At 43.4% G+C, this 21,955-nt stretch overlaps 1 protein-coding gene across 1 annotated transcript in view; it reads left to right on the top strand.

Moving 5' to 3' along the window:
• The window catches only part of LOC145402934 (homeobox protein cut-like), a 218,726-nt gene that overhangs the window by 33,218 nt on the left and 163,553 nt on the right, over positions 1-21,955 (top strand). The window contains exon 5 of the mRNA XM_080274829.1: positions 394-432. Coding sequence (XP_080130955.1) covers positions 394-432 — 39 coding nt within the window. The remainder of the gene's footprint in view (positions 1-393; positions 433-21,955) is intronic.

Here is a 21,955-nt window from a genome sequence, read left to right as displayed (position 1 = left end):
GAACTGATACCCCGAGAGAGAGTGAAAAAAAAAAAGAAAGAAAGAAAGACCAGACTATTGTTATTATTATTATCATTTTCATTAGGACTCGTAAAATAACTAAGCATTGTCGTGTGGCCCCAATTTCGTACGCACCCCCATCTTATATTCTTTGAAATATTAAATGTTAGACTTCGTAACAGTGAAATATCTAAAATAAGAAAAATGATATGATAGAACTCATAATACAGTTACAAAAGTATGTGGTAGAGATGAAGATACAATGAGCATTATTCTGTGGTCCCAATTTTGTACCCACCCCACCCTGTAGCCTAAAAAAAAAAATAATAATAATAAAAAACTAAAATGATCTGGAGAAACTCGTAATACAGTGAGCATTGTCTTGTATTGCAGCCGGGCGTAGGAAACCGGACCCTTGCCAGATGCCTAATGGTCAGTACTCAGTCTTTATACATACAAGGGCTGAGAGATGCACGAACAGACTTATCATTAGACCCTCTCTCTCTCTCTCTCTCTCTCTCTCTCTCTCTCTCTCTCTCTCGTTTCATTGCACTGTTTCTCTCTGCCATTCTCTGTCTCCTCACTTCACTCTTTCTGTGTTCCTTCATCACACTTGTTTCCCTTCTCCCTCTCTCTCTCTCTCTCTCGCTCGCTCGCTCGCTCTCTCTCGTAACTCCGATTTACATTTCCAGGAGGGACAAGGAGTGGAGGGCCCTGATTCTTCCCATATCTCTTGTTCTTCCTCCAAATAATAAATCCGAGTTACGAGACCTAATTGATCGTAAGTCTGTTCGTGAATCCTGGCCTGAGTACCACAGTTTTGGGCAATTCTATATTTTTTTCTTCGTCCCTAAAAAAAAAAAAAAAAAAACTTCGATGCCGTAACGTCTTCTTTCTTCTGCTTTATTTCTTGCCATCTTGAGACGATATTTTGTTATTTTTTTCCCAGTTCAGGAGAGACTTTGAGACTTGGAGGGGTTAGATGTAGCCTCCCCTAACCCCTTCACTACGATGGGGCTCTCCTAAGCTGAGGAAAATCGTCTGAAGGTAGCGAGAATAAAACCAAGGCGTCGCCGCACTGAAGGGCTTTTTTTTTTTTTCTTTTTTTCTACACCTCCTTGCGTTGTGTTTGTGGTTTACCGTCACACCTCAGCGTCACTAGTGTTCATTTAACCGTCACCGTATTGGAATTTTTACCCCTTCACTACGATGACGAGTCTATTTCCCTCAGGTTACCACTAGACGATTTTGATGATCTTAGGGAGGACCGCAAACAGTGGGGTTCGAAAATATCCCTAAAAAATAAATGAATAATAATAATGATAATAATAAATAATAATAATGTTAATAGTGATGATAATAATAATAATAATAATAAATCGTCTAGAGGTAACAGGAGTGATATAAAACAGGTGTTGCCGTAGTGGAGAGATTAACGTAGTAATATTAACAGACTCAGTGATTAAGTAAAATTAGCTCCCTCTTTACGATGGCGTCTTTTTCCCTTTATTCTTGCTGTGTACAGACGATTTTACTCAGGCGATATCTCACGAGCTGGAGGGGTTGGACATTGCGTTCATCAACCCCTTCAGTACAAATTCTAGCGCTAAATATAAACTGTAATATAAAAGCAAGAATTAAGGAAAGGACGTCCTCGAAATGAGAATTAATGATCTGAATTTTGGAGGTTGACTGTATACTGACATGGCGTGTTTCTTTCTTGAAGGCTTGGAGTTCTTTTTGTCTTTTTTTTTTTTTTCCTTTTTATTTTTGCTTGGCACTACGCTACCCTGCTAAATTCTCTTCCTCCACCTTCTCCGACTCATCCTCCTTACTGCAAGATTCGTGTCTAGAGTGTATTATAAATGTAGATGATTAAGCGAGTGGATAAAGACATTATTGCACTTTGTATTAGCACGACACTGACGCACACGAAATGCAAAACACGAAAGCCTAAACAGCACAACACGAAAACCAAAACAAACAACACGAAAACCTAAACAACACAACACGAAAACCAAAACAGCACAACACGAAAACCGAAACAACACAACACGAAAACTTAAACAGCACGAAAACCTAAACAGCACGACACGGAAACCTAAACAACACAACACGAAAACCGAACCAGTCTAAGGGGGTACAATAGCATCAGTGGGAAGTGTCGTTCCTTATCAAAATTTTTAATAACGTAAGAGTAAAAGGGCTGTGTTTTTTGTGGCCAGAGAGGACTCATTAGCACGTGTTTCTTACCTGTTTATCCACACCTACGGTGCACAGGTATTCTCTTGTGTGTTGTCAGTGCAAACCCTTTCAGCGTTGAAGGAACATTGCTCACATACGAGGGATTATTAAAGTGTAGTATGCTAAATAAATCGCTAAGGAAGATGTGTTTGGGCGCCTCCGAAGCCGTCGAGAACGTCACCCACAGAACGAAATCCAGTGAACGTTTTCCTTTTCGTAACTTTTCATTGCCCTTTTTTCACCCTACTCAAATAATCACATTGCCCTTTTTATCTTGCAGTCCTTTATAATATCGAAAACACTCTGTAAATTCAAACTTATATCATTATTTTTAAGTGATAGTGTGTGTATAGATTTAGCCCTATTTTGTATTTTTATGAAGCACTGTAACCCTTATCAGTTACTGTTTCCCGGTTGCTTTGGCCTGTGAGTTACATTTTTTTGTACTCTACGTTGCTGGTGCTTTTTTTTTTTTTTTTTTCCTGCTTCTTGGCTCTTCTTTGTACTCTTGTATATTCTTAGCACAACGTAGTACACTCGTCTCTGTGTAGGTAATATGTGCTTTTGCCTGTAGATTTCTCACCTGTATTCCCAAGAGATTTTATGTAACGCCAACTTGCAACTTATTCTGGCACTGAAAGCTTCCATTTTGTAATCACTGTAATGCAGTACCAGACTTCAAACGATTTCTGGTGTCTGATTTTTGTAAATTATTATTATTATTATTATTATTATTATTATTGTTAGTAGTAGTAGTAGTGGTAGTAGTAGTAGATGTAGTAGTGGTAGTAGTAGTTGTAGTAACACCGCAGATTTTTTCAGTACTTTGTTGTTTTTATTAAATTGATGAGGTGGGGAGGTCTATGAGTGAGAATGGCGTAAGCTGGAAGACAATCTAATAGCGGGGAACGGGGACACGAAGGCGATTTGTTTGTCGCCCCCCCCTTCCGGGATTGAGGCATCTGGCAATATACAGATAGATAGATATATTTTGCAGACTTGTAACTCGTCTTTATAACAATTTTCATCAAACTTTCTAAACTAAGTCATCAAACAGGAATTATGAGAACCTGGGCAGGGTGCTTTGTTCGGTGTGTGTGTGTGTGTGTGTGTGTGTGTGTGTGTGTGTGTGTGTGTGTGTGTGTGTGTGTGTGACCAAAATAATTCGAACAGTTTTGATCCGATTCTGACCAGACTTGGGGGAAGGGTTGAGGGTTAGCCAAGTGTGTTTGTGTACAATAACTCAAGCATCAAGGACACATTACAAGGCCAACTTGTCACTCTTATTCGATTTACACCAAACACCAAGAAAAAACGGAGGGGGGGGGAAAGGAGGAAAGAAAATAATATAGTTTCTCTTCGGGAAATTTAAATACACCATCATAGTGAAAGGACGTAGCGGTGTGACCAAATCCACAACAAACCCACTTCATTAAATTTGGCACCAAAATTTAATGACTGTCGGGGGTGGGGTTGCCTTGTCGAGCCAAACAATAATAATAATCCTTCATGTTTTCCTCCTTCATCACCCACACACCTCCACCAAAACATCGCCATTTGCACCTTTAAGCTAACCACATACGCAAGCACGTCTGTAATTGCCAACAACGGTCAGAGAGAGAGAGAGAAAAAAAGATGTGTGTATATGCAAACAGCCCGCCTCGAGTTATGTCCCCTGGAGTGAGCTGGCAACCCTAGGAACATTGCTGCCATCTGGTGTCAAATCCGGCCAGCGTTCGTCTAGCCCATCACATGAATCCGGATTGTTATTGGCGTTCATGCAAGGTCGTAAATCCATCACAGGGGTGGGGTTGGTACTTCCTCTGCTTCTGTTTGTGCTTTCGTGTTCAGTACGCTTTGGTCCACTTCGTCTCGCGTCACTGCCTTCATTTTATTTTTATTTTTTTTTCGTTCAGTTTCCCCCTTTTTTCTTCCCCCCCCCCCGGTTTTCTTCCATCATTTCTTTTTCTTTTCTTTTTTTTATTGCTCGCTTTTCTGTTTCATTTAGTATTTTTCCTCCATATTTGTTCGCTGAGGTTGATCATTCCTTCATTTTTGCAGTATGTTTATAATTATTGTGTATTTCCTGTTTTGCACTCTTCTTTCCTTGTACTGTTTTGGATTTGTGTGTGTGTGTGTGTGTGTGTGTGTGTGTGTGTGTGTGTGTGTACTCTGCTGCTGCTGCTTTCATTCTCTTCGTAAAATCAACTTACGTATGATTATTTTTTTTTTTCACCGTACTTATCTTTTGCTGCTGTTTTTGTTTTTCCGCATTTTCACTACTTACTGTTTTCATTTACTTCACAGGATTTCTCTCTCTCTCTCTCTCTCTCTCTCTCTCTCTCTCTCTCTCTCTCTCAGGATACCTTTAATTCTTCCCGACTTCCATTCACATTACCTAAAATTTTGAGTGATTCGTCTCTTCACCATCCCGTAAATTTTCCGCGTCTTCCCCTCGCAGTATCATAACTTTATCGTGTTTCCCCTCATGCGATATCTTTTTTTTCCCCTTCTTCACGTCTCATCAGTTTGGATTGCCCCTTTCAGAACAGTACTTTCATTACCATCGTTATTTTCTATCTTATTTCCATGTATTGTGTTTTCCTGCCTTAATTTTTCCCTAATTTCACTTTAAAATACCTCAGTCTCTCCTCCGTTTCCCTGTCATGCATCTGTCTCCCCTCATATTTCCCTCTTTTTGGTTTTTCTACCTTTATTACCCTTTCCCCTCACCGTGCCTTAATTTTTCCCCAATATTTCCCTAAAACACCTTAGTCTTTCCTCCTTCCCCCCTCAACCCTCAGTCACCCCTCATAATTCCTTGTTTTGGGTTTTCCTCTTTTAATGCCCTTTTCCCCTCACCGTACCTTAATTTTTCCCTAATATTCCCTTATAATACCTTAATCTCTCCTTTTTTCCTTCCTCGTGCCTCTATTTCCCCTTATATTTCCTTTTTTCCCCCCTTTCATTATCCCTTTCCCTTCACAGTACCTTAATTATTCCCTAATTTCTCCTTAAAATACTTCAGTCTCTCCTCCTCCTTTTTCTCCCCACACACCTCTTTATATCCCCCATCTTTTTCCCCATCTGTGGCATTTTCCAAGTCCTAATTGCAATCAGCTGATCTTTGTTTACTTTCTCGTCTTGCGCTGATGCCGCCAGGTGACGCTGCATCGTAGAGCGCATTTTATTTAATGTTTTCATCTGGTCGTAATTGGACTTAATGGCGTAATAAAGCATTCTGCCATATGGTCGAGCAACGCATACGTCCAGCGAAGGAATCTGGGCTTTATGGTTACAAGGCTTTAGGCAGCGGTCATGTGGCACGCGATTGTGACCCTAATGAAGAGGGTACTTGAGGTTCATTTTACCTCTTGAGTGACGGGGTGGTTCGCCTGAATAATGTCAATGGGGGGTTGTTCGGGGCAAGAGGAGGCCATGTGAGGCTTTTTCCCGGATGTGGTTCAGTATGTGGGTGGGAGATGGGGAGTATCGACCCAACGTGCATGTGGTGGATTATGCTATTATCACTGCCTTAATTGTGAAGGCTCCCGATATCACACTATCTACCTCACCATACATCAAATACCTACCTTACCATACATCACCTACCTACCTCACCATACAGTTACCTACATCACCATATATCAACTACCTACCCCACCATACGTCAGCTACCTACCCCACCATACATCAACTACCTTCCTCACCATACATTATCAACCTCTCACCATACATCAACTACCCCACCATACATCAACTACCTACCCCACCATACATCATCTACCTACCCCACCATACATCATCTACCTACCCCACCATACATCATCTACCTACCTCACCATACATCACTACCTACCTCACCATACATTATCTACGTACCTCACCATATACCAACTACCTACCCCGCCATACATCACCTACCTCACCATACATCAGCTACCTACCCCACCATACATTACCTAACTACTACTGCTACAACAACCATCACACTACCATTATCTACCACATTCAGTATTTTTACAACTACCACCAGCACCCTGTCAATATCTACAGTACTACTATTACAACTACTACCATCACTAAACAGTCTCTACTATCTCTGCAATTATCTCTACAACTACCACTGCACTTCTGTTCATCACTACAACTTTTATTTCATGTACAACAGTTATCACACTACAACCACAACTACCATCATCACACTATTTCACCACTTATAACTACAACTATACCTTTATCTATCACGACAACTTTCATTCTAACTACCATCACTGCAACTATTACTCCTTCTGTAACCATCACCACCCTACCACTCTCTGTAATTATCACTATCACCACAACTACCACCAGCCAACTACCTATCACTACAGCTATTACACAATCATCTCTCTACCTCATCAGTCACGTCACCCATTTTTACATCGACTATCACTACACTGATTCACCATCCATTACTGTACTATTATCTGTTACTATTATCACCAAAAATATCTCATCTTGACTTCCTACAACAACTTCCACCACTACAACTGCTACAGTATTTGCTGGGACTACAACTTTAGCACACTACTTCACAATCCACTTCTGCAACTCTTATTACAAACCGCTTCTACCTTCTACCACCGTTGCAGGTACTTCTACCACTACCACAGCAACCACAACTGCCACCATGAACACCACTCTGACTTTCACTACCACAACCACTGCAATTATCACCATATCCTTCATTTATGTTACCACTAACGCAACAACTGCTGCCTCTACCACAATTACTTTCACTCCTACAACACAGCTAGTACCACAACAACTGCCACCACCACACCACAGGTATCACTACCACATACCGTAACTACCACCATTATTGAGCCCGTTAACACAAAAATTATTACTATTACCGCTGCCACAGTTGTCACTACCATAGCTACCACAACTACCGCCATCTCACCACCATTGCTATCACCACAACTACAACCACAGTTACAGTCACTACCACGATTACCAGTATCTATGTTAAAATTAGCAGAGTTACTGCAACCATCAAACTTACTACCACCACTTTCAGAACCATAACTACTACCAGACAGTCACAACCATTACTACTACGACAATTACCACCCACAGTCGCTGCAAACGTCACTATTATCCCGTCACAGATAAACTTTTTCTTACTATTTTGTGTTCACGGTTCATTCTTCTTCAGTCTTTCACTTTCCCTTAGTCTGCCCCCAAAACATAACATCTCTTCATTTTTTTTTTACTTGTGTCTCTATTCTCGTTTGCTTCAGTTTCCATTGCGCTTCCTCCTTTACAGTTTATATGTTTCTCGTGCTGTAATAGGGTCTCTTATGTTAGTTTTGCAATCTGTAACAGCATAAGAAAGCCAAGTTAGCAGAGAGAGAATAATCAGGTATACCATCATTTCATCTAGTATCTGCAAAAATACCTCGGAATTTCTCTCTCCTCCCCTGCCCCTCCGTCTCTCGCTTTTCCACCCCTCTCCCCATCCTCTCCCCACTCCCAATACTCCTCAGTCGACTCAGAAGGGAAGCACCGAGCACTTCCAATTACATTCACCTGAGGGACGTGACAGACTTCCAGACTTATCATCAGCCAGTCCCATTCCCCAGCTTCTCCCCACTCTCTCCATCTTCTCTCTCTCTCTCTCTCTCTCCCCATCTTCTCCGCACTCTCCAAGCTCCCCAACCAACTCAAATGGGGAAGGAGTAAACACCTTCATTAACATTTACCACGGTCTCCAAGGGTACCTCTCAACTTTTCTGCCCAGCTTCTGTCTGCATTCTCCCCACTTTCTCCCCATCTTCTCCTCCCTTTCCCCAACTCTCCAAGCTCCCCAACCATCTCAGAGCACCTCCAGTCACACTTACCAGGGCTCTCCACATACGCCTCCCATCTCCTTCCTTTCTCCTCCAGTTGCCCACGTTATTCCTACACTCTCCCCATCTTCTCCCCACTCCCCACTCTCTCCCCAGCCGTCTCCAATCACATTTACCCAGAGTCTCCACAAATACCAGGCAACTCCTCTCCTTTGGTGGTCACTGGGGAAGCTCTTACGGGTCACTCCCGGAGAGGATGTTTATATTTGAAGGTATAATACGGGCAGGGAAATATTGTGTGTGTGGGGAGGCGACGGTATACCCCTGGGGAGTGTGCTGAGAGAGAGAGAGAGAGAGAGAGAGAGAGAGAGAGAGAGATAGGGAAAGAAGGGAGGTGGGAATGTGGAAGGGATACGTAGACAGAGGAAGGAAAAAGGAAGGTGGGAGGGTGGGATGGAGAGTCGGATAGAGGGACGAGGCAGGGAAATAAACAGAGAGAGAGAGAGAGAGAGAGAAAGAGAAAGAGAGAGTCTGCAGTTTCTTCGTGAGTGGATTGTTGGTTTTTCGTAGTGGTTGATTTGGTTGGGTCTCATCTTAGTAATGGATATGGGTGAGAAGGGGAGTTTGGTGGGAGGGAAAGAGGGTCGGAATTCTGCCTATAATAGATTTTATATTTGCTTTCTTTTGTCTGCTCTTAGGTACACTTATTTCTTCCTTTTAACTTCCTTCCACTCTCTCCTCCTCCCTCCCTCACTCACTCACTCACTCACTCACTCACTCACTTTGCTCACCATCTCCCACTCACTCACTCTGTTCCACCATCTCCCCCTTGGTCACTTCCTCTTTTCCTTATTTTGTTTCTCTTTCTCGCTTTTGTCATCTCCTCTCACTCAACTTGTTTTCTCTCTCTTCTCATTTATTTCACTTTCTTTCTCACTTGCTCACACTCTTCCCCTCACTCTTTATCTTACTCATTCCTGCCCTTTCCCCTCACTGCTGTTCACACTCACACCCTCTCCCCACCATCACTCTCCCTTTCTTTATCCACACTCTCTTTTCTTCACTCTACTCACACTTAGCGATTCCCCCCCCCTCTCTCTCTCTCTCTCTCACACACACACACACACACACACACACACACACACACACACACACACACACACACACACACACACACACACACACACACACACACACACACACACACCACTTGCTCAAGGAGTGTTTTCTACCTCTTAAGTGTACATTGTTGTTTCGTCGATCTCATGTGTGCGCAAAACATCCTCAAGCCTTCAAGTGTGTGTGTGTGCGTTTGTGTGTGCGTGTGCGTGCGCGTGTATTTGAAAGTCATGGCGGCTCGTACATCTTCTTTGTTCACATTATATTCTTGTGTTTGCTTTATCTCTCATGCAAGGAGAGAGAGAGAGAGAGAGAGAGAGAGAGGGAGGGAGGGAGGGAGAGAGTTAGAGAGAGAGAGAGAGAGAGAGAGAGGGCGGGAACAAGGGAGGGAGGAAGGAAGAGTGTAAGGGAAGGAGGGAGGAAAAGAGTCGAAGAGAGAGAGAGAGAGAGAGAGAAAGCAACTACATCACGATCCAAACAAAGGCGACAAAATCCCTCGCTTCGATGAGAATTCAGAAAGACCTAATTCTTTCTTCAGTCAGACAGGAGAGAGAGATTTAAATAAACAAACACTGCTTTTTCCTCACCTCATCAGCAGATTGGAGAGATTCTGCTGATTTTCCCTCCGTTTTCCTCCTCCCTCTCTCCCCTCCCTCCATTCCCTCCTCCTCCTCTCTTCTTTCCCCCCCTCCTCTGTCTGTCTCTCCCCATCCCTCTTTTTTCTTCCTTCTTTCCTTGTCCTCCCTTCCATGCCTTACAGTCCCCTTACTCATCTTCTTTCCCCTCTCTCCATTTCCTCCTTACCTCCCACGCTGTCCTCCTTCTCCCTCATCTTTCTCTCCATCCCTCCCCCTTTCCCATTATCTCCTTCTCTTTCCCAATCCCTCGCTCTTTTTTCTCATCTCTTTCCTTCTCCATACTTACCTCTTTCTCCCCATCCACATTCCTTTCTTCCATTTTCTCTTCCATGCTAATCTTCCAACATTTGCATTCTTCTCGCCCTTCTCTCCTTCTCCAAACTTCCCTTCTTTTTTCTTGCTTGCTTGGTTACTTGCCGACTTCCTTCCTTCCTTCCTTCCTCTCCTGCCTTCATCCCTTCTTCCTCCCCAACCTTCCCTCCTCATCACACTCTCTCAGCTCTTTCGTTTTCTCATTCCTCTCATTTCTTCTCTCCTCACTCTCGCCCTCCATCTCTCCCTTCTCTCCACCCATCTTCCTTTCCTCCTCGTCCTCCCGTTCCTCTTTTTTCCTCTTCCATCCCTTCCTTCCTCTTCCACTTCCCAACGTACCTCCTTCCTACATCTCCCTTTCTACTTTCCATCCTTTTCCTTTCTCCCCGTTCCCTTCCCTCCTTCTCTCCCACCTTCCCTGTCCTCCCTGTCTCCCTCCCTCCCTTTCTTCCCTCTCTCCCCTTTCCCTCCATCTCTTCCTCTCCCTCTCACTTCCCTCCACCTCTTCGATTATAATTCTGATGGCAACTCATTACAATTCATAATTTTAGCTGCCTTGGAATACTTGATTGAGATTACGTGGAGCTTCAGGCCCCACCTTAGGCTATCCTTCCTCTTATTCCTCCTTCTCCTCTTCCTCTTATTCATCCTTCTCATCCTCTTGTTCCTCCTCCTTATTTTCCTCTAATTCCTCCTTCTTCTCTTTCTCTGATTCCTCCTTCTTCTCTTCCTCTCATTCGTCCTTCTTCTCTTCCTCTGATTCCTCCTTCTTCACCTCCTCTTATTCCTCCTCCTCTTCCTCCTGTTCCTCCTTCTTCTTTTCCTCTTATTCCTTCTTCTCGTCCTCTTATTCCCTTTTCTTCTTCACCTCTTATTCCTGCTCCTCTTCCTCTTATTGCTCCTCCTTCTCCTCTTATAATCATCTTGTACTTTTGCTTCGATGTACATTCCATTCCTCCATTTTTCCTTTATACTTTATTTTCGGTATATACTTCTGTCTCTTCTTTTTTCCCTCATGTAATTTTCTTCTACTTCTTCTTCCTCTTTATTTCTCTTTGTTTCTCTTTTCCTCCCTCTCCTCTTCCGTCTCTCTCTTTTTTTTTCCTACCTCCCTTTTCTCCTTTTCACCCTTGTCCTTCACGCTTCTCTCTATATTTTTTTTCTCATTCCTCTCCCCTTTCTCCTTCGTATCAACCTCTTCTCCCTTTCTCCCCTCCAGGTATGCTCCCATGTCATATATTTCTCCCCATTCCCTCCCGTTCCTCGTTCCTCTTCTCTCGTCCTTCCCTCTTTCGCCATTTCTCAGTTTCCGCTTCCTTCTCTTCCACCTCCTTTCCCGTGTCTTCTTTCTTCCCTTTTACCCCATTTCTTTCCCTTTTCCCTCCTCCTCTCCCCATTACCTCTTCCTCCTCTCCCCATTCCCCCTCTTCCTCTTCCCGTTCCCCCCTCCTTCTGTCCCCATTTCTCCCCTCCTCCTCTCCCCATTTCCCCCCTCTTCCTCTCCCCATTTCCCTCCTCCTCCTCCTCTCCCTATTCCCCCCCTCCTCCTCTCCCCATTTCCTCCCTCCTCCTGTCCCCACTCCCCCTCATGCTCTCCCCATTCCCCCTCCTCCTCTCCCCATTTCCCCTCCCCATCACACTCAACACTTGATACTTCCAAGACGATTTTTCCCCAAACTTCCCCCATCGAGCCGAGCAAGATCGACCCCTGATGGCCGTGTCGAAAAGGGGAAAAGGGGAAACTCATCTTGTCCCCTCATTTTTCCCCCTAATTTTCCCACCACCCCCCGTGTGTGCGTTTGGGAAAGAAAATTTTAGAAGGTAAGAGAGAGTCGGCGTAATTCCGGCGAAACTATAGGTATAAATCTATTAAAAGTTTCGGTGAACTCTACGGTCGAGGAAGCAGAAATTGAGGTTGTTCATATATTTACGCTAAGGTATCGGCTTTTGGACCCCCCCCCCCCGCCCGCTCCCTCCTGCTCCCTTCCGCCCCCCCATCACCCCTCCCCCCACTTGCCACTCACGGCCACCTCTCCTCCCCCCACACACCCCTTGTCTCCCTCCTCCCCCTCCACAGTCGCTACTCTCTCCCTCTCTCCCTTTCTCCCTTCGTCTCCCCTCTGTCTATTTTCCTCTTCTCCGTATTGTTTTCTGCTCTCTCTTTTTCCTCTCCCCTCCTCTCGTCTCCTCTTCTCTTCCTTCCTCTCCCTCACCCCCCACTCCCCTCCCCTCCCCTCCCCTCCCCTCCCCTCCCCTCCCTTGTTCTTCACTTCTTTCTCTCGACCTTACAGTCTATCTTTTCTGTTTATTTAGGATATTATTCATACTCCATATCTCTCTCTCTCTCTCTCTCTCTCTCTCTCTCTCTCTCTCTCTCTCTCTCTCTCTCTCTCTCTCCTTTTAATGACCCCCCCCCACCAATACTTTACACTGGAAAGTTGGCAAAAAAGATCTGTATTTGTGGTGTAAAAATAATAGTCTGTTTGTGGAAAGAGAGAGAGAGAGAGAGAGAGAGAATCACTTTATATGTGTGTGGGAGTGTATGCATGTTTGAGTGTTTATTGGTGTAAGAATTAATATGTGTGTGTGTGTGTGTGTGTGTGTGTGTGTGTGTGTGTGTGTGTGTGTGTGTGTGTGTGTGTGTTTAATCTTATCTCTCACCCACACAGTAACTCATAAAAAGGGCAAACATACTCATAAATCCCTGTTTACACGCACTCACAAACACACAAACACACTCAGCCCCAAACACAAACACACACCCACACAAGGCGAAAGTGAGCGAAAAAGAGGGTGCGATTACGTGGACAAAATAGCCGATAATCCCGCACTTAATGGTTGAAACTGACCCTTAATGACGTGGATTGGGTGTGGATAGGACTTTTGAGTGGCCTGCAATGGATAATGTATTACGGTGGGGAGAGTGGTGATAATGATGGAGAGAGTGGTGGTGATAATGATGGAGAGAGTGTTGTTGTTTGTGTAGCATAATGTGTTGATGTAGTGGTGATGGTGATAGTGGTGAGGGTGGTTGTCAGGTGGCGGATGTGGTGATGATGGTGGTAATGATGATAGTGACAACAGTGGTGATGATGGTGGTGAATGTGGTGGTGATGATGGTAGAGGTGGTGATGGTGGAGAGAGGGATAATGGTGACAACAGAGATGATGACGATGATGTGTGGTAATTGTGGTTGTGATGATGGTAGAGGTGGTGATCGTGGAGAGAGGGGTGATGATGGTGGTAATGAAAGTAGCGTTTGGTGATGGTAGTGGTCAGGATGAGGGTGATGATGATGGTGGTTATGGTGGGTGATGTGATGTGATGGTGGTGATAGTGGTGAAGCTACTTACTATGTCTTTTTTTTTTTTTTATCGTCGTTGTTCATGTTGATGTTGTTGTGCTTAATGTTGGGGTTGTTATTGTTCTTGTATTTGTTGTTGTTGTTGTTGTTGTTGTTATTGCTGAGCGTGGCATGAAAGGCGTAGGCGGCACATATGTTATTAAACCAGGGTTGTGTAATAGCCTTTGATTCCTCTCTCTCTCTCTCTCTCTCTCTCTCTCTCTCTCAGATAAAGATTAGCAAAAGAAGAAAAAGTAGAATGTTTAATATACAACAAAATAATACAGAAAATAAATAAAACCTAACCTCATCCCAAATCCTTTCTGTCAAAAATTTGTACCTAAATGAAAATAATGATCCACACTTTAATCGAGTAGTGTAATTTTGCGCAGCTAAGTCTATCAATTAATGTACCAGATTACCTTCATTACATCCCCTGGTGATTAGGATCGCTTCAGTTATTTCCAAGCATAGTTTAGTTAGCCCTGTATATTTTTCCCAGTTTCCATTTTCTTTTATCTTTATTTCTTTGTTAAAGGATATTGCATCACTCTTCTCCGGTGCAGTCTTGAAGGCCCTCTAAAAAATATAGAAACGAACTAGGGAGAAAAAAAAAAAAGGAAAAAGATAGAAGGAACGGATTGACAAAGGAAAAAACTAGAAATGAGTTGAGAAAAAAGATAGAAGGAACGGACTGACAAAGGGAAAAAACTAGAAATGTGTTAGAAAAAATTACAGAAGGAACAGACTGACAAAGAAAAAAAGAAACTAGAAATGTACTTGCTGCAATAAGGAGAAGAAACAGTGGGCCTTCCTTAGAGGGGCTTTGTACTTTGATACTAGGGGAAGGGAAGAGGTTAAGGAAGAAGGAGTGGAGAGAAGGGAGGGAAGAAAAGAGGGGTTAGAGGGGAGAGAGGTAAAGGGAGAGAGGGATGAAAGAGTGAAGAGATAGGAAGAAAAGATGAGCAAGGAAAAGGAAGTTAGTCGAGAGAAAGGAGGAAGTGGGAATGGGAAGGAAAGGGAGGGGATGGAGAGAAGGGAGGAAAGGGTGAAGGAAAGGGTTAGGAAGGAAAGGGTTCAAGAGAAGGAAAGGGTAAGCAGTTAAGAGTGGAGGGGAAGAAAGGAATGCGAAAAGAAAGGGTGCAAAGGATACATGGGAAAATGGAGAGCAGAAATGGGGAGGGAGGAAGAGGGGGAGGGAAGGGAGGTGAAAGGAGAGTCGGGGTGAGGAGGGATCGTGAAGAGGGAGGGGAAATATTAAAGGAAAATGAGAGATTGAGAGAGAGAGAGAGAGAGAGAGAGAGAGAGAGATGAGGGAGGGGGGGGGGAAGAAATGCAGCAAAGGGAGGGAGCAGGAGGGATTAAGACTGTGTAGCAATGCGGGCAGAGGTGCGTTTGTTTTGGTCTCAGATTATGGGGTGAATGAGAGGTCGGGGAAGGAGGGGGTCAGGCGAGGGGAAGGAAGGAAGGAAGAGGGAGAGAAGGAAGGAAGGAAAGATGGAGGGAAGGAAGGAAGATGATGGAGAGAAGGAGGGAAGGAAGGAAGATGAGAGAGGGAGGGGAGAGGAAAGAGGGAAGAAAATTAGGGGGGAAAGGGAAAGTGGAAAAGAAATGTGAAAGGGAGCTGGAGAAAGGAAGGAGGGAAAAGGAGAGTAGGAAAGAAAGAGGAAGAGAAGAGGGGGAAGGAATGGAGGAAAAGGAAAGGAGATGTGAGAAAGGGAAGGACGAAGGAATGATAGAAGGAGTGCAGAATGGAAAGAGAATAGGAGAGAGAGTGACGAAAAGTGGGATTGAAAGAGAGAGGGATATCTGGTAGAGGAAAAGTGGAACTAAAAATAAAAGGAAAGAGGAAGGAAAGATGGCGACAGGAAGTGAAGGAAAAAAAAGGAAAGTAACAGGAAGGTAAAGGAAAATGAGCAGAACTAGTTGAAGAGGTGATGGAGGGAATGATGAAGGCAGGGGAATGAGGGGAGAGGAAGGGAGGGGAGAAAGAGAGAGGTAGAAAGAGAAGATTAGAGGGAAGACTAGTGACAGGGAGTGAGTGAAGGGATAAGGGGAGAAAGAGAGAGAGTGAGAGAGGAAGGGAAGATAAGAGGGAAGTCAAAAGGAATAAACGGTAAATGATGCAAAAAGTATAAGGGAGTGAGGACAAGAGGAGAAGGAAGAGGAAACAGATTAAAATGCAGAAAAGTAAAGGTGGGATGCATAAAAAGAAAATATAAGGGAGGAATAGGAGAGAAGAAAATATGAAATAAAAAGTAGAAGGATAAAGATTAAGTATAAAAGAAGTGGAAGTGATGAGTAGAAGAGGAAGAAGGTGAAGCAGATTATAATAAATGAATAAAAGACAGAGATATAGAACAGGAGAATGAAAGGACTCATGATGAAAGATAAAGGTGAAAAGGGGAAAATGAGAAGAGAATGGAGGTAAACAGGGTAAATATAGAGACAGAATGAAAGACCAAAGGAAAAGAATGATGGTAGAATGTTTGAACAGAAAAATAAAAGGACTCAAATTGAAAGAAGACATAGGTGAAAAGAGGAAAATGTGAAAAGAATGAAGGTAAACAGAGTAAAAATATAAATAGAATGAGATGGTTAAAAGAAAAAGAATGATGGTAAAATGAATGAACAGGAAAATAAAAGGACAAATTGAAAGAAGTTAAAGGTAATAATAAGGTAATGAGAAGAAAATGGAGGTAAACAGAGTAAAACCATAGACAGAATGAAAAGGTTAAAAGAAAAGAATGATGGTAAAATGAGTGAGAATGAAAGACAGTATGGCGGTGAACTAAACGAAAATATGAGAGGGTGAAGGTGACGTAAAAGAAAGACAGGTGTTGAAAAAATGTAAGAAGTGAGTAAGAGGCAAGAGGAAATGGTGACGTTTGAGGCTAATCACCCATTCTTTAAAGCAGGAGTGAAAGGGGTGACAGTGGGGGAGACTGGAGGGGTGAAAGGGAAGGGAGGGGAGGTATGTGAGGGAAGATTGAGGGGGGAGGGAGGAATATTAAGTAGAAGTAATAAGAAGAAGGTGAAGCAGATGAAGGTGAATTGAAGGTGTAGGAGTTGCAGTGAAAAATCGAAACATTCACTATTTATCCCTTTGGCCTCGGTGACAGTTTGAGCCAAAAAATAAATAAAATAATAATAATAATAATAATAATAGTAGTAGTAGTAGTAATAACAATAATAATAATAATAATAATCGTCTGCCGCTATCTTGAATAAATTCCCAACTTCTTAATTCTCCTCCAAGACGTTGCCCAGGCTAATTTTTACTCCTGGCTACGGACGGTTTCCCTGAGCTGATTAAAACCGTCTGACGATAGCAGGAATGAAAATGAATTCGTATTTAGTAAGCAGAGAGTGAAAGGGGTGACGGTGAAGGAGTTTTAATGTCAGGAAAATGAGTGAAAAGTAGACGAAGCGCAAGACAGAGCTAAGAAAGAATATGGGTGAACGTGAAGGAAATAAAGGTGAACATGAAGGAAAATCAGGTGAACGTGAAGGAAAATCGGGTGAATGTGAAGGAAGGTAAGGTGAGTATGAAGGAAAAAAGTGTGAATGTGAAGGAAAATCAGGTGAATATGAATAATCTGAGAGAGAGAGAGAGAGAGTTGAGTGAAGTTGGTGGCGGTAGTGATGATATTGCAGTACCCCCCAGGCAGTGTTGCAGCGGCCGCTCTGACTTTCCCATGCAATAAATGAGGGAAGAATGACCCCCCACACTCGCCACTCCACTCACGCTGTTTCCTGAGAGAGAGAGAGAGAGAGATCCAAGGAAAATCGTCCATGTGTAACAAAAAGTAGGTTGAGTGTATTATTGATGAGCGAGAGGGTGGTGGTGACAGGGAAAGGAGTCTAGATGGTTTACTTCCTGGCGTTAACAAGGTGATTGGGGTGATGGTTGCCTTGTTAACTGTTGTACTGGGGTGACGTGTGAGTAGCAACAACAACATCATCAACAGCAAGAACAACAGAACTACCACCACCACAATAATAATGATAAGAACAATAACAGTATCAGAACTACCACCACGACCATCATGACGGTAACAACAATAACAATAATATCATCATCATTAACAGCAACAGCATTCCTAATAATAACAATAATAATAATAATAATGATAATGTTGTAGTTAGGATTGAACAGCCGACCAAACCACTAATAAAGCCCTTCCTTTATCTTGTTAACATGAGTACTTTCCCCTACCCCGTTCCCCCTCTCACCCTCCATCCCCCCTTCCCCACCTACTTCCCACCCTCCCTCTCCCCTTGCCACTTCCTGCCCCCCCCATTCCCTTTCTCCCCCTCCCATCCCCTCGTCCCTTCCTCATCTCTCTCGCTTCTCCTCTCCCAACCCCCAAGAGTACTCCCCCTCCCTCACCCCATCCCTGTCAGTACTCCCTCCCTCACCCCCACCCCCTATGAGTACTCCCCCCCTCACCCCCACTCCCTATGAGTACTTCCCCCCCCCTCACCCCCCACCTAGTCCTTCGATATCCGCTGCTATGTTATTTATGCGACAAGCGTCCTACTTTCTTGGGAAAAATCCGCCATTTCACGTTAGATTATGTTTGCGTGTGTGTGTGTGTGTGTGTGTGTGTGTGTGTGTGTGTGTGTGTGTGTGTGTGGATGGATGAGTGATATTTGCGTGTGCGAACGTGTACATAATTATCTGGATGTGGATAAATGTGTGTGGGTATGTGCCCATGTGTGGATTTAAAAAATGTGTTCATCATTATTTGTTGGAGAATATGAGAAGGGAATATCCGCAAGTTTGTGTGTGTGTGTGTGTGTGTGTGTGTGTGTGTGTGTGTGTGTGTGTGTGTGTGTGTGTGTGTGTGTGTGTGTTTTAGCTAATATATAAGCCTCCTTACACTTTTTATGCCGTGATAATGTCTTTTAATATCAGGCATAATAATCTTCACAGGAGTAGATGCACTGGTTCCTGTTATCCACTTAATTAAAAAAAAAATATGTATTACTATTGATCTTGTTTATTTATTCGTGCTGATAACTATGCCCATAACTTGACTAAATTATTGGGGGGCATATATTGCTTATTTTCACTTTAAATATTTGTGTAATATATCGAATTAACGTCTTGAATCTCGCCTCTTCTGCTAAGTGGAGAGTGATAATGATGGTGATGATGATGATGAGGAGGAGGAGGAGAAGGAGGAGGAGGAAGAGAGCGTTACCGTTAATGGTTTCGTGATATTTTTTTATGTATTTTTTTTATTGCACTTATTATTTTCATATTTTTTTTTGGAAATGCACTGTTTTTATGAATGTTTTTTGTTTGTTTTCCTTTCAGATATATGCGTAATGTATTAAGAAGTGTGAGTTATCTTTTAACTTTCTGAGCAGTCGACCTGATTTTGGATTTTTTTATTTTATTTTATTTTTTGTAGCTGAACAAAATTTTTACACAAGTTTTTCATATATTTTCCAAGACTTTTTATTTTTCCTCTTTTGTCAGGCGATTCGACTTCCTTCGGGTGTTTTCAGATTTTCTTTGGTTGTTGCATAATATTTTTTTTTTTAAGTGTCGTGATGCAGCTGTTTTTTTTTAGAGCCACAATAACAGCCACTTTCCTATGTATTTTACCTGTGATTTTTTACTTTTTTTTTTTTTAAAGTCCATCCATGAACTAAGCACTTTTTTTTATTGTTCAGTGATTTCCACGTGTGTGTGTGTGTGTGTGTGTGTGTGTGTGTGTGTGTGTGTGTGTGTGTTTGGTACAACGAGGTGATTTGCCTTCTGTAATTTCCGCTCCAGAATAATACGTGTTTTGTTCTTGATCCGTATAACCTGTGCTCTCTCTCTCTCTCTCTCTCTCTCTCTCTCTCTCTCTCTCATAGTAATCACTCCTGTGGCTCTCGCAGGATGAGAAATTTTGGAGGTGGGGGTCCAGGTTCTTTCTGTTTTCTTCCTTCCTTCATTCCTTTCATACTCTCCTTCCTTCCTTCCTTCCTTCTTTCCTTCCTTCCTTCAGTCGGGAAATCAGTAAAAATAATCTACTATAGTTGGCCCACACTTGGATGTAAACCCGTCATCCATTCATGCCAAGACAGATTTCTATATTATATTCTTTCCCTCCTTCCTCCTCCTCCTCCTCCTCCTCCTCCTCCTCCTCTTAAGCGGACCAACATATTCCTTCCGTTTCCTTTCAAGGGGTTACTGCTCTGTTTCCTGCTGCTTGGCCTCTTCCCCGCCAGGATGTATTTTTAGTTTTGTTTCGGCCAGACGGTTTCATTCAGCTCAAGGGAGATGTAGTGAAAGTATTGGGAGAGGCTGTTCCTAACCCCTCCAAGTCTCAGCTGTAAGAAATCGTCTGGTGGTAACAAGAATTAGATTAACCCCTTCAATTTTGTCTTTTATTTTATTTTATTTTTCTTGCGGCCACGAAGATCACACCTTAATTAGTGAATGAGTTAATGAAGGCAATACCTGAGTCCAAGAATTCGATAAGTCTCCTGAATAAAATCGTCTGGAGATAGGAAGAATAAACCCATGGAAACCGTGCTGAAGGCGTTAAAACAGAGTCGTTCAACCCTCCCCTGAGATCAGAATGACCCCCCCTCCCTCCCTCCCTCCACCCAAACCCCCCCCCCACCAACTTACTGTAAATCCCCCCTCCAATCTAGTTCTCAAATACCGTGATTGGAGCCTGATTGTGTAGCCTGGGGGGTTGTGGGTGGGGTGGGGGGGTTCGACGGGGGTGATTTGGTAGTGTAATGCTCAACCTCTCGCACGCTCACTCACTTTTTCTCTCACTCTCACTTCTTGTCGAGTCTTGATGTTTTTTATGTGCCTGGTTGAGTGAGCGGTACCTTTACCTCGCCTGTTACCTGTATGTCCGGCTGCTCTCTCTCTCTCTCTCTCTCTCTCTCTCTCTCTCTCTCTCTCTCTCTCTCTCTCTCTCTCTCTCTCTCTCTCTCTTACACACACACACACACACACACACACACACACTCACACATCTATCTTTTCGTTTATCTGTGTCATATTACCCCTTAAGAAGCACAGGGGTTCCGAGGCTAGACTACCATAATTCAGAATGTTTTAGGATATCAAACAGATCTACATTCCCAGCAGCATTTTACGTGACAGAAAACTCTCCAGCCAGCTCTTGGGGGTTCGAACCTTTGCTCATACTGTCCGGTCTTTGCACCTTTACCTCTCTTTCTTTCCAGGCAACTTTCTCCTCCTCCTCCTCCTCCTCCTCCGTCCCATGTCAATCACTTGTTTTGTCCTCACATCGCTTTTCCTGTCACCTCTTCTGTCTTATTTTCCTCCTCACCTTCGTACTCCCTCTCTCACCTACTTCTGTTTCTCTTCCTCGCCATCTCTAGCTTAAATCCTCCACATTCCTCTCCATTCCTTCTTCCCTTGTCACTGTTGTCCCCCTCTCCCCCCTCCTCTTCCTTCCCTGAGCGCACCTCCCACCTGCCTCTCCTTCTTCCTTCCATCTTACCTTCCGTCTGTCTCACCTGCCTCGCCTTTTCCTCCCTCTTCATCACCGTCTTTCACTCCTGCCCTCCCTTCTTATCTACATCTCCTTTCTATATCCTCAGCTTCTTTTTTCATGTCTTTCTCACATCTCAAAATCTCTATGCTGTTTCTTCATCTTTCCTCTCTACTTTCCTCCTATCTTACATTTCCTCTTCTCGTATCACCTGTATGTCTCTCCCCATCCTTCCCATCCTCCTCACTTTCCTTCTCTCACCATCCCTCCCTTCCCAGCCTTTCTTCCCTCCTTCCCTCGCTCCCTCCTCATCTTCCTTCTCTCCCTCCCTCCCTCCTCCTCATCCTTCTCTCCCTGTCTGTCTTCCTTCCCATCCTCCCTTACCATATTCCATCCCTTCCTCCCTCCCCATCTTCCCTCCCGTCCTTTCTCCCAACTTTCTTCTTTCCTTTCTCTCATTACTCACGTCTTCTCTTCTCCATCTTTTCCTGCTCTCCTTTCACCTCTCTTCTACCTCACCTTACACCACCAGGGTCAAGCATCACCCAATCCACGCCCTTACATCCACTCCACCTAAAGCTCACTCTCCCCTGCCTCTCCCCTCGTGACAAAGTAGTGTTATGTGAAGGTGATTCGCTTGTCACGGCTCTACGGCTTCGCTAATACGATATTTTCCTTGACGCATGATTTACCGGCACCAGTTACGACATGGTAAAGACGGCGCTTTCCTTGGCTTGAGAAATTTCGTAATTCCTTCTTAAGCAAACTCTTTTTTTTTTTTTCTACTGCAGTCTGATATTTCCTGCTATGCCGCTACTATAAACTGTCTATATAATAATAATAATAATAATAATAATAATAATAATGAGGGGGAGGACGACGACGACGACGATGATAACGATGATGGTAATAATAATAATAGTAATAATAATAATAATAATAATAATAATGAGGAGAAGGAGGAGGACGACGACGACGACG

This window comes from Coenobita brevimanus, chromosome 59 (assembly GCF_032717465.1).
Source record: "Coenobita brevimanus isolate Jiangsu-jjx chromosome 59, ASM3271746v2, whole genome shotgun sequence".
In the NCBI taxonomy this organism is placed as follows: domain Eukaryota; kingdom Metazoa; phylum Arthropoda; class Malacostraca; order Decapoda; family Coenobitidae; genus Coenobita; species Coenobita brevimanus.
This window is presented reverse-complemented; position numbering and strand designations above follow the sequence as displayed.